Genomic DNA, 12,869 nt, shown 5'->3' with positions numbered 1-12,869 from the left:
GGGGGGGGGGGGGTACTGAATCTGTGTAATCCTTTACCACAGATCGCTGGTTGAGGCTGGGTCATTGAGTGCACTAATGTGAGGTGCATGGAACTTTAATCAGCGGGGAATCAAGGGTTGTCAGGAAAAGGCAGCAAGGTGAAGTTGAGGATTATCAGATCAGCCATGACCTTGTGAGAACAGAACAGCACACCCGATAGCAGAATGGCTTACTTCTACTCCAAAATCTTATGGCCTAATCGCCTTTCTTCACCTAAACAGCGCCGTATTCTTTTCTCCCTCGTGTTTCTCGGATCAGCCATCACCTGACTGAACAGCACAGCAGACTTGATGGGCTGATTGGACTATGTTTTAAGGCCTACCGAGGGACAGACACTGACCTGGCCTTGCTAGCAATGCTCGAATCCCAAGAATGCATTTTTGTTTTTAACAAGGAAGGAACCTGTGAGCCATTAAGCAGAGATCCCTGATGTGGGCAACAGGCAATTCAATCCCATCCTGAAAGTTCCTGAGACATACTGTGCACCTGGATGGTGGGAGCTCGACTGGGTGCACACTGACGCACTGCACTGACGGTCTGCAGGCTGAAGTGGGCAGATGTGAGTGGACTCGCCCCAAGTGAGACACACACACACAGAGACTAATGAGTTAATCTAGAAAAAAAAAAGTTAGAGAGCCTTGGACGCCAACAGAACCCTGTTCTCTTCTCGCTCCCTCCGATGCTTCCTACTCTTACTTCTGTGCTGTTAAGACTCAGAAGTTGGGTGTGAGGAAGGTCGATTGTGATCTCCCTCGATGGCTGTCCTTCAACTTGGGAAGGAGGTGAAGCCATTCTCTTCGGACGGACCGGGGCATCGCATGTCACAGCGCAAAATGAACGACAGGCTCCCACCTCCCAAACCCCCCCTCTAACCACCTTCCCCCTAACAGGGCTGAAACAGCACATCAGGTTTGACAGGCAGAGCGTGGGCAGTTAGCAGTAAAGTACAGAGGGATCAATGACAACACAGACAACAACAGCATGTGTTACAACAATTTAATGGTCATTATTAAACAACACATTCTCCAAAGGCACGTGATATAATGGTTGTTTAATGCTTATCGTTCATCCCCTTTTAACTTGGTGACAGAACCAGCATTACAGAGACAAAATCTGTATCAATTAGCAGTGTCCCGGTGATGGGACTTTCAGATCCATACCCATTAGCACAGTACAGTGCTAGGGATAGACCTGTACCTATTAGCACTGTACAGTGTTAGTGACAAACCTGTACCCACTAGCACAGTACAGTGCTAGGGATAGACCTGTACCCGTTAGCACTGTACAGTGTTGGTGACAGACTTGTACCTATTAGCACTGTACAGTGTTAGTGACAAACCTGTACCCACTAGCACAGTACAGTGCTAGGGATAGACCTGTACCCGTTAGCACTGTACAGTGTTGGTGACAGACTTGTACCTATTAGCACTGTACAGTGTTAGTGACAAACCTGTACCCACTAGCACAGTACAGTGCTAGGGATAGACCTGTACCCGTTAGCACTGTACAGTGTTGGTGACAGACCTGTACCTATTAGCACTGTACAGTGTTAGTGACAAACCTGTACCCACTAGCACAGTACAGTGCTAGGGATAGACCTGTACCCGTTAGCACTGTACAGTGTTGGTGACAGACTTGTACCTATTAGCACTGTAGCCATCTTGCAGTGACAGACCTGTACCAGTAGAACTGTAGGCATTGACACTGTACACCAGTGTAATACACTGACAGACCTGTACCTCCTAGTATTTAACCCTGAAACCTTAATGCTGTCTCCAGAGTCAATCCTGTTTTGGAAGAACATAGTTTATTACGACTGAACTGGAAATAAGAGTTTATATTTCATTTACACCCTTCACAGTGTAATTGGTGCCTGTTTGGAATTGTTTGGGTGCACTGAATGGGAGTTTGTGGGGTGGGTGGGAATGTATTAACAGACAGAAACCTACCAAGAGTCCTTGTTCACACTGTACTCAAAGTCCTAACAGCTCCAGGAGCAAAGAAACAGTCAGTTACATTTTTGGTTCCAAGCTTCATTCCAAAGTGGACTGTTTTCAGAGAAGGGGAGGGCATTGCTGTGTGGTTAAGACTCAGTCGACTGCTTGTGGAGATTTTCGGTTTTGCTGCTAAGTGGTAGCACGAGGATGCGTGAACAGGGGTGTCACGGCCCTCTCCTGACTGGCAGCCATCTTTCCCACTCACAGCTAAAGGAAGACAGAGTTGTGCCTATAGACCAGCTTTCAGAGCCACCCGATATCTCAGAGCACTTGGTGAGTGAAGTACATCTGAAGTGCAGTCACTGTTGTATCACAAGGGACGCGACAGTGCCAATTTATGTCTTGTGGAGTCCCAAAAAACAGGAATGTGACAATGATCAGATTGGTTTAGCTTTTCATAATGATAACAGCTGGACAATTATTGGCCAGGGGACGACAACAACTTCAAATTACTAGCCATCACAAGAACTTTTACATCTGTCGCAGAGCACAGGTAGTGGAAATCCCTGGTTTAATATCAAAATAGCTCACCAAAGGTTCACCTCTTAACAGTGCAGGGCTACACCGGGAGCACTGACCCAGGATATTGTACTCAGACCTCTGCAACAGGACTCAAACCAGTGAATTCTGACTTGGAGGTGAGAGGAGAGACAGGGGAAGAGAGCAGGGAAAGATAGAGAGAGGAGTGGAAGAAAGAGAGACCGCTGCCCACTGGGGTCACAGTTGACGCCTGCCGGTAGGAATCGGTATACTTCCCACCAGACAGTTTGCTCCCCCCCCCCCCCCCCCCCACACACACACACACAGCCGCTTTCCAGTCCCTCACACCGGGAGGCTCTTGCTGACTGTGCGCTTGAACGCCGAGGTTAAGAAGCCACCGACAAAACGGAGACCCGTCGGGCCCCCTGGGATGGAACTGAGCAGGTAGCCGGCGAGGGTGAGGAGCTGAAAGAGGGCAGCGACAGCAGTCAGGGCAGTGCTCCGCAGCGCCAGGGCGCTGTACAAGGTGGCGAAGAGGGAGCCCAGGTAGGCGGCTGTGAACGGCAGGTGCTGGCGGGAGAGCAGCAGGCGGAGCTGGTTGTAGGGCCCACGCAGCAGGGCCAGGCCCGTCAGCAGGAAGACGCTGCCCAGGGTGAAGAGCAGGGCGAACTTCCGGGCCCTCAGCAACACGAAGGGAGCGTAGAGGGCTGACAGGCCGAAGCACAGCAGCCCCAAGGCCAGGCACAGGCCGAAACCGGTCAGCCGCTGGCGGCGGGACAGGGCAGGCAGGCACGGGTCTGGCTCAGTTGACCAGAGCCCACCCGACGATGGGCTGGAGTCCTGGCTCGGCGCCGGCCCGCCGCTCTGCCCGGAAGAGAACGGGTTCATCCGGCTCATCCAGCCATTGGTGGGGCGACTGGGTTCAGGGGAGTCGGCTTCCAGAGGTAAGAGGGGCTCGCTGTCAGCCCCATTCCCGTTGCGATTGCCTCGTGACTGCGACAGGTACTCCTGCAGCTGCCGGTTCAGATCAGCCATTCTGGGGCCACGGCGCTCGGCGACAGGGCAGACTTGTTCCGCTTCGAGTTCTGAGCAAAGATCCTTGAGCAGGGAAGGTCAGCCTGCCCCCACTTAAATCCCCAGCATCAAACAGTTAGAACAGTTCAAAAGGTCGGAATGCACACAGAGTTACGGTGGAGTTGGCACACAGACAATTGGCCAGAGCTGCTGCCCGCTTCAGCTGGACCCCCTCTGTTTGAGTTCTGTCTTTTAGAGTCTCTCCTTCGCCTCCTGTCGGACCGTCTCTTTAAAGGAGTCTGTCCTCCTCCTTCTGTTGGATTGTCTCTTCAGCGAAGTCTCTTCTTCTCCTCCTGTTGGATTGTGTCTTTAGTAGAGTATCTCCTTCTCCTCCTGTCAGAGTCCTTTAACAGAGTCTGTCCTTCTGCTGCCAGGCTCTCTCTTTAACAGAGTCTTTCCTCCTGTCAGAATATCTCTTTCACAGATTCTCTCCTCCTGTTGGGCTGTCTCTTTAACAGTCTCTTTTCCTATCGGACTGTCTCTAATTGTCTCTCTTTGTCCCTCCCTCGTCTCTCTCGGATGTTGATTTTATTCCTCCTCCCCCATTATCTTTAATTTTATCTTTATTTCCTCTCTAATTTCGAATTTTTATTTTTCTCTAATCTCTCCCTCTCTTCATCCAGCTATCTCTGATGAGTTTTATTCCTCTGTCAGATATTAATTTTATTCCCCCCTTTTCTGGCATTGATTTTGCAGCTCTCACTGAATTTAGTTTTATTCTTTCTACCTCTTTTTCCACTCTCTTCCTCTCTCTGATTAGTTTTATGTCTCCCTCAATTTATTTTTATTCCTCTCCCCCCTCTCTGATTAGTTTTAATCCTCTCACTCTCCCCAATATTACTTGTATCCCTCGCTTCCCCAGATATATGTTTTATCCCCTTCTCCCTCTATATTTTATCGCTTCTCTCTGACATTTTCTCTCTCCGATATTTATATTTTATCTCTCCCCCTCTTGTGATTTTTATATTTTATCCCTCTTTCTCTGATAGTTATATTTTATTTCTCCCTCTGTGATAGTTTATCCTCCTGTCACACTCTCTCTGATATTCTCCCTCACCGATATTTTATTTCTCTCTGTCGGAGATATTTTATCTCTCCCCCCTCTCCACGATATTTTATATTTTACCTCTCCCCTTTCTCTGATATTTTATCCCTCTCCCCTCTGTGATATTTTATATTTTATCTCTCTCTCCTTGTGATATTTTATCCCTCTCCTACGATATTTTATCCCTCTCCCTCCTGTGATATTTTAGATTTTATATCTCCCCTTTCTCTGATATTTATATTTTATCCCTCTCCCCCTTCTGTGATATTTTATATTTTACCTTCCCCTCTCCTCCTTCTCTGTGATATTTTATATTTTACCTTCCCCTCTCCTCCTTCTCTGTGATATTTTATATTTTACCTTCCCCTCTCCCCTCTCTCTGTGATATTTTATATTTTACCTTCCCCTCTCCCCCCTCTCTGTGATATTTTATATTTTACCTTCCCCTCTCCCCTCTCTCTGTGATATTTTATATTTTACCTTCCCCTCTCCCCCTTCTCTGTGATATTTTATATTTTACCTTCCCCTCTCCCCCTTCTCTGTGATATTTTATATTTTACCTTCCCCTCTCCCCCTTCTCTGTGATATTTTATATTTTACCTTCCCCTCTCCCCCTTCTCTGTGATATTTTATATTTTACCTTCCCCTCTCCCCCTTCTCTGTGATATTTTATATTTTACCTTCCCCTCTCCCCCTTCTCTGTGATATTTTAGATTTTATCCCTCTCCCTCCTGTGATATTTTAGATTTTATATCTCCCCTTTCTCTGATATCTATATTTTACCTTCCCCTCTCCCCTCTCTCTGTGATATTTTATATTTTACCTTCCCCTCTCCCCTCTCTCTGTGATATTTTATATTTTACCTTCCCCTCTCTCTGTGATATTTTATATTTTACCTTCCCCTCTCCCCCTTCTCTGTGATATTTTATATTTTACCTTCCCCTCTCCCCCTTCTCTGTGATATTTTAGATTTTATCCCTCTCCCTCCTGTGATATTTTAGATTTTATATCTCCCCTTTCTCTGATATCTATATTTTACCTTCCCCTCTCCCCTCTCTCTGTGATATTTTATACTTTACCTTCACCTTTCCCTGTCCCTCTCTCCCCCTCTCTCTCTCTCCCTCCCCCTCCCTCTCTCCCCCTCTCTCTGAAAGCCCCTCAGTCCAGTCCCAGTCCCAGTCTCTGTCCCTCTGCCCCTCCCCCCTCTGTCTCTCTCTCTCTCTCTCTGAAAGCCCCTCAGTCCCAGTCCCTCCCCCCCCTCTGTCTCTCCCCCCTCCCCCCCTCTGTCTCTCCCCCCTCCCCCCCTCTGTCTCTCCCCCCTCCCCCCCTCTGTCTCTCCCCCCTCCCCCCCTCTGTCTCTCTGCCCCTCCCCCCTCTGCCCCTCTGTCCCTCCCCCCTCTGCCCCTCTGTCCCTCCCCCCTCTGCCCCTCTGTCCCTTGTCCCTCTGTCTCTCTCCCCCTCTCCCCCTCCCCCCCTCTGTCTCTCTCCCCCTCCCCCCCTCTGTCTCTCTCCCCCTCCCCCCCCTCTGTCTCTCTGTCCCTTGTCCCTCTGCCCCTCTGTCCCTCTGTCGGTGACGCTCGAGCCCCGGCTGCGCCGCTGCAAACACGTCGACCGCCGTCACCCGGATGTCGCGAGCGGGAAGGGGCGGGGCCCTCAGGGAGGGGAGGGTGAGTCGAGCGCGGGGCCGCGCTGCCCCTGGGGAGGGGTCAGAGGTCAGGCGTGGCCCGGCCTGGTCGCCGGGGCAACGGCTCTCACCCCTCCCTCCACCCCCCACCCGCCTGCAGCGCGCGTGCGCGCCGCGCGCCGCGCTCCGCCCGGTCAGACCCAGAGGACAGCATGGGACACTTACATTTGTGTAGCGCCTGTCTCCATCGCCGGGAAGTAGACAGCTGCTGTTGGTTGGGGCGGGGAAGAAAAAAAAAACAGGAGCCAATTTTAACCAATGAGAAGAGACCCCTTCGGCCCTGCCCCCCTCCAAAACCTATAATAAGTTCAGTGGCGCATCTGATTTTAATTTCAACTCTACATTCCTGCATATCCTCCCCACAATCCATTTAAGCTTTCATCCCTTTGGTCGTCAGTGTGGGAAGAGCAATCATAATTCTCGACAATCTGCCCTCCTGATGTTGATTTGAAGGACAGACAGCAAGGATCTTTAGAGCAGAAGAAATAGGAGCAGGAATATGCCACTCAGCCCATCCAGTCTGCTCTGCCATTCATGGTTGATCTGATATTGCTCACCTTCACACTTTGCCACCCTTTCCCCCGTAACTCTTGATTCCTCTATTGATCAAGAACGTACCCGTCTCAGCCTTTAAATATACACAATGACTCTTCCCCCATAGCTGTCTCTGTGGCAAGGAGTTCCAAAGACTCTCAGCCCTCTGAGAGAAGAAATCTCAGTCTTAAATTGGCAGCCCTTCCCTCTGACACTATGCCTTCTGGTCCTAGATTTTTCCGTAAGGGGACACACCCTTTCAGAATTTACACTGTCAAGCTCCTCAAGATCACGCCCCTGCCCATCTTCAAGAAAGTGCCATGGAGCCTTTTGCTTTCATCGCTAAGCAGTTGCTGGGAGTTTCCTCTGACCAAATCGTGCTCCCCCTCCAGTTCTGTTCTGGACCATTTGCCTTGATTTTCGTGCCCTGGATCGAGACTTGAACCCACAACTCTTGTGACTGCTACGCAGGAGCTGAAGTAAATCTGCACTCTGTCGAGTTTCTGCCCGGTTAGACTTGGACACTACGCCATAAAACGAGCAGAGAAAGTTATGCAAGTGCAATATATATCTGGTGCAAATTAAGTTTCGGTGAAATTTTTCACTTGCATTGAAAATAATTGGACTCAAAACTGTCATCACCAAAACCCTCAGATTGAATTGACCACCATGGTAAGTTTGTTTTAAGGAGGCTCTAAAAATTAAGCTGGATCTTTTGGGAGGAAAAGACACATTTTAAAAGTTTATCAACAAATATTTTTATTAAATTTACTAAGAAATTGAGAATTGTATGCAAATTGAACTAGCAAGTGGTTGCATGTACATCTTAAATATCATAGTCCGCAATTTAAAGTCCGGGAGATTAGTACCATGGGTGTTTTCTCTGCGTATCATCTGTAATAGCTTCCCTGCCTATCTGTGTCTTAGAATTTACTCTTAGCCTTCCCCCAGTTTTCATCAGCCATGGGCAGATGAGTGTCAACCACATTTCTGTGGGTCTGGAGTCACATATAGGTCAGACAGATTCCAACCCGAAAGGACATGAGTGAAGCAAATGTGTTTTTGCTTAGTGGGGTCATTCAAAAGCACAGCGTACTCGTTTTCACATGCACTCTGATGACTTGTAACTCTTCCTCACCTCCACCATCCATCTCAGCGCCTCCAGTGCTTTAATGATCAGGTTGTTAATGTGTGGCAGCCTGTATCTAAATGAGCAGAAATAAGGTCCAATTACATATTGCGCAAACTGAAGTCATTGACTCTGTTCTCTTGCCCCTAACTCCGTCTCTTCCCCCTCAGCTGCTGCTCGACGCTGGGCCAGACAGTGTGCAGCATTGGTGTCACATTTGACTTGGGGATGTGCTTTTGATGCCATTCTCATGCCAACACCAAGACCATTTTAACATCATCTGACCTCTGCCTCGGGTGTTTTACTGTGGAAACCCTCAAACTTGTGCATCAGTTACCTCTAGGACTCTGACGTGCTCTTGGCCTGCCTCCCCCTCTCTATCCTGTGTAACTGTGAGGCCATCCAAAACTCAGTTGCCCATGTTGCAAATCACGTCAAGTCCCATTCACCTATCACGCTTGTTGCCGGCTGTACTGGTTAGACCAATCATTGGCTGGAAGATCCCCACCCTCTATTTCAAATCCCTCCATGGCTTCACCTCTCCTTATGTCCGTAATCTCCACTGGCCCCCACATCTACATTCACCTAATTCCCAGTCTCTTGATTTTAATCACTTCACCTTTGGCGATCGTGTATTCAACTGTCTCAGCCTAAGTGTAAGACCATAAGACATAGGAGCAGAAATTAGGTCATTCGGCCCATTGAGTCCAGTTTGCCATTCAATCATGGCTGACATGTTTTTCAACTCCATTTTCCCGCTTTCTCCCCATAAACTTTGACCCCCTTTGCAATCAAGAGCCGGTCTATCTCTGTTTTAAATATACTCAATGACCTGGCCTCCACAGCCTTCTGTGGCAAGATATTCCATGGATTCCCCACTCTCTGGCTGAAGACGTTTACCCTTATCTACATCTAAAGGATCTTCCCTTTACTCTAAGGCTGTGCCCTCCAGTTTCCATCTCTCCCACCAATGGAAACGCCTTCCCAATGTCCACTCTCTCCAGGCCGTTCAGTGTTCTGAAAGTTTCAATCAAATCCCTCCCCCCCATCCTTCTAAACTCTGGAATCCAGCTCCCTAAATCTCTCTAACTCACTGTCACTCTTTTAACCTTCTTCTTAAAATGTGATTCTTTAACCAAAATATTAGCAGTGTGCCTTAGTATCTATGTTACGTGGCTCAGTGTCAAATTTTGATTTGTGAACAAAAGAACATCAGAGACAGGATCAGGAATAATCATTCAGCTCTCTGTAACTGCTGTAACTGCTCATGACTGATCTGACCACAAGTCCACTTTTCTGTTTGTGTCCCCGGACCTCTGACTCCTACCTGGTGCGGCCGCACTTGGAGTATTCCGTACAGTTCAGGTCACCGCATTATAGGAAGGATGTGGAAGCTTTGGAAAGGGTGCAGGGGAGGTTTACTAGGATGTTGCCTGGTATGGAGGCAAGGTCTTACGAGGAAAGGCTGAGGGACTTGAGGCTTTCAGGGAGATTCACAAGGATGTTGCCAGGGTTGGAGGGTTTGAGCTACAGGGAGAGGCTGAACAGGCTGGGGCTGTTTTCCCTGAAGCGTCGGAGGCTGAGGGGTGACCTTATAGAGGTTTGTAAAATTATGAGGGGCATGGATAGGATAAATGGACAAAGACTTTTCCCTGGGGTCAGGGAGTCCAGAACTAGAGGGCATAGGTTTAGGGTGAGAGGGGAAGGATATAAAATAGACCTAAGGGGCAACTTTTTCTCACAGAGAATGGTACGTGTGTGGAATGAGCTGGAAGGGGAAGTTGTAGAGGTTGGTACAATTACAGCATTTAAAAGACATCTGGATGGATATATGAATAGGAAGGGTTTGGAGGGATATGGGCCAAGTGCTGGCAAATGGGACTAGATTGGGTTAGAATATCTAGTTGGGAGTAGTTGGGCTGAAGGGTCTGTTTCTGTGTTGTACATCTCTATGACACTATGACCTTTCCGGACACTCCTCCCCCACTTTGGGACGGTCTCGGGCCAGTGATTCCCAGGTGCCTGTGGGAATGCCGCACCTCCGCAGTGAGGCTTTGTGGGTATCCCTGAAGGGCTTCCTCTGTCCCATCTGGGGCTGGCCTGCCGTTTCGGAGCTGGGAGTGGGGCAGCTGCTCGGAGAGTCTCGTGTCAGTCACACAGACGGCGGGCCCAGCCCCTCGCAGCCGACTGAGGGGGGGGGTGGGGGAGGGTCAGTGCCTCGATGCTGGGGATGTTGGTCGAGGACGCTGGAGTTGGTGCGTCTGTCTTCCCAATGGATTGACAGGTTCCTGCGCTGGCAGTGTTGGTGGGTCAGCTCCAGTGCTCTGATGTGTCTGCTGTAGGCAATCCACAGCCATCTAGGAGGGCAGGAATGACCACAGCTCTGTTAACCTACATTGCTTGTTATAGCCTCAAAGAACTCCCGTAAGTTTGTCAAACATGATATCTGCTCCATTCACCCATATTAACGTGCCTGACTCTTCTAATTTTCCACATGTCCTGCTGCTATTTCCTCATTAATGGATTGCAGACTTTTTTCCCCCAGTGGCAGACTTAGCAGTTTTCCAACGTACTGGAACTTCTGTAGAATCCATGGAATTTTGCAACCAAAGCACCTCTTTGCATCTGCTTCTTACAGACGTGCAGCACAGAAACAGACCCTTCGGTCCAACTTGTCCATATCCTTAATTAGTCTAGTCCCATTGCCAGTACTTGATCCATACCCCTCTAAACCCTTCCTATTCATGTACCCATCCAGCTGCCTTTTAAATGTTGTTACTGTACCAGCCTCCACCACATCATCTGGTAGCTCATTCCGCCCTCTGTGGGGAAAAAATTGCCCCTTGAGTCCCTTTTATATCTTTCCCCCCTCACCCTAAACCTATGCCCTCTAGTTCTGGACTCTCTGACCCCAGGGAAAAGACCTTGTCTCTTTATCCTATCCATGCCCCTCATGATTTTATAAATCTCTATAAGGTCACCCCTCAGCCTCCGAAACGCTCCAGGGAAAACAGCTCTCGGACACAGCTGTGGAAACGTCAGCCTCCCCGTGTGTGTGTGTGTTTGTTGAACTGCAGTGGGATCAGGTACAGTCGTCTCCCGCCTAATTAAATGCACTTGCCCCCGTTCCAAGCTGGGAGCCACTAGGGCAGGAGGTTCCATCCTGGAAGTTTGCAGTGTGGACTTTGACTGTAGTCCAACTTTAACTCCCCTTTTTAAAAAAAGGTATCTCATGAGCTGTGAGGTGTTTTGTGATTGGGAAGGGTGCAAGGTTTTCTTCATTTTCAGGCGATCATTTCTAGGGTATTTGTAAACCTTCACTCCAACAGCTTCTCCTTTTGATTTTCTCTCTAGTTTGATTGTTTTAATTTCCTTCTTTCTGATCACTGATTTTCTTGCTGCAGTTGAGAGGTTTGTGGAGTCTTCCGCTGAGGTGTGGCTTGTGATTTTAATTATGTCAGTGGCATAGGTGGCGGGGGGGGGGGTGGGCGACATGGTGGCTCAGTGGTTAGCGCCAGGGTCCCAGGTTCGATTCCAGCCTCGGGTGACTGTCTGTGTGGTGTTTGCATGTTCTTCCCATGTCTGCGTGGGTTTCCTCCCACAGTCACGAAGATGTGTAGGTTAGGATGAATTGTTCATGCTGAATTGCCCCATAGTGTTCAGAGATATGTAGGTTATGTGCACTAGTCAGGGGTAAATGTAGAGTAATAGGGGAATCGGAGGGTCGGTGTGGACTTGTTGGGCTGAAGGGCCTGTTTCCACACTCTGGGGATTCTAATTCTAATTCAATGTCAAAGACACTGAATAAGTGCAGAGGCGCAAAGAGAAATTGCTGGAGAACTCAGCAGGTCTGGCAGCATCTGTGGAGAGAAGACAGAGTGAACCTTTCAGGTCGAGTGACCTGTCTTCTCTCTCCACAGAAGCTGCCAGACCGGCTGAGTTTTTCCAGCAGTTTCTGTTTGAGTTTCTGACTTTCAGTATCCACGGTCCTTCATTTTATTTGAAATATAAATACAGACTGTTATAGTGATAAATGCATTTTCAACGACATGAATCAAATTGATCCAGATTTAAAATAATTGTCAGAAGAAGCAAAAATGATCACAGAAAACTATTTTCTCCCGGAGTTCTGCGTCCGGTTCTGGTTGGCCTGTTATAGGAAGGATATTATTAAGCTGGAGAGGGTTCAGAAGAGATTTACCAGGATGTTGCCAGGAATGGAGGATCTGAGTTATAAGGAGAGGCTGGATAGGCTGGGAACTCTTTAACTGGAGCATGGAAGGGTGAGGTGACCTTATAGAGGTTTATAAGATAATGAGGGGCATGGATAAGGTGAATAAACAGGAGTCTGAAAGAACACAGCAAGCCAGGCAGCATCAGGAAATAGAGAATTCAACGGTTCCAGTATAATCCAAAACATTGACTTCCCCCACCTCCTGATGCTGGCTGGCTTGCTGTGTTCTTCCAGCCTCCTGTTTGTCTACCTTGGATTCCAGCATCTGCCGTTTTCTTTTGTCCCTAACCATAGATAAGGTGAATGGCAAGTGTCTTTTTCTGAGAGTGGGGGATTTCAAGACTAGGGGGCATATTTTCAAGGTGAGAGGAGAAAGATTTGAAAAAGATGTGAGGGGCAAATTGTTTCCACAGAGAGTGGTTCGTGCATAGACATAGGTGCAGTTACAATGTTTAAAGACATTTGGATAAGTACGTGAACTAAAAATGTTTGGAGGGATATGGGCCAGTGGGAATGGTTTAGTTTGGGATAATGGTCAGGGGATGGACGGGTTAGACTGAAAGGTCTGTTTCAGTGCTGTCGGACTCTATGAGTGGTTATAGTCATAGAGCTGTACAGCACGGAAGAAGACCCTTCGGTCCAGCCCATCCAT

The 12,869-nt window shown here is 48.5% G+C and overlaps 2 protein-coding genes across 2 annotated transcripts in view; one reads left to right on the top strand and one right to left on the bottom strand.

Moving 5' to 3' along the window:
• Positions 1-1,022: 1,022 nt before the first annotated feature.
• sft2d3 (SFT2 domain containing 3) lies at positions 1,023-5,754 on the bottom strand. Its single transcript, XM_072550187.1, has 2 exons — positions 5,573-5,754; positions 1,023-5,419 (listed from the first exon to the last, which is right to left on the bottom strand). The coding sequence occupies exon 2, from the start codon at positions 3,550-3,552 to the stop codon at positions 2,860-2,862; it is 693 nt and encodes a 230-aa protein (XP_072406288.1). The 5' UTR covers positions 3,553-5,419; positions 5,573-5,754; the 3' UTR covers positions 1,023-2,859.
• A 418-nt stretch (positions 5,755-6,172) lies between these two features.
• LOC140455381 (gamma-aminobutyric acid type B receptor subunit 1-like) overlaps positions 6,173-12,869 on the top strand; it is a 303,305-nt gene continuing 296,608 nt past the window's right edge. The window contains exon 1 of the mRNA XM_072550186.1: positions 6,173-6,303. The gene's annotated coding sequence lies outside the window, so the exon portion shown is untranslated. The remainder of the gene's footprint in view (positions 6,304-12,869) is intronic.

The sequence above is a fragment of the Chiloscyllium punctatum genome, chromosome 30, assembly GCF_047496795.1.
Source record: "Chiloscyllium punctatum isolate Juve2018m chromosome 30, sChiPun1.3, whole genome shotgun sequence".
NCBI lineage: Eukaryota > Metazoa > Chordata > Chondrichthyes > Orectolobiformes > Hemiscylliidae > Chiloscyllium > Chiloscyllium punctatum.
Note: the sequence above shows the minus strand (reverse complement) of the source record. Positions and strands in the feature narration are given on the sequence as shown.

Coding starts and splice junctions, on each gene's coding strand:
- sft2d3 (XM_072550187.1), bottom strand. CDS start 3,552: ATGGCTGATCTGAACCGGCAGCTGCAGGAGTACCTGTCGCAGTCACGA.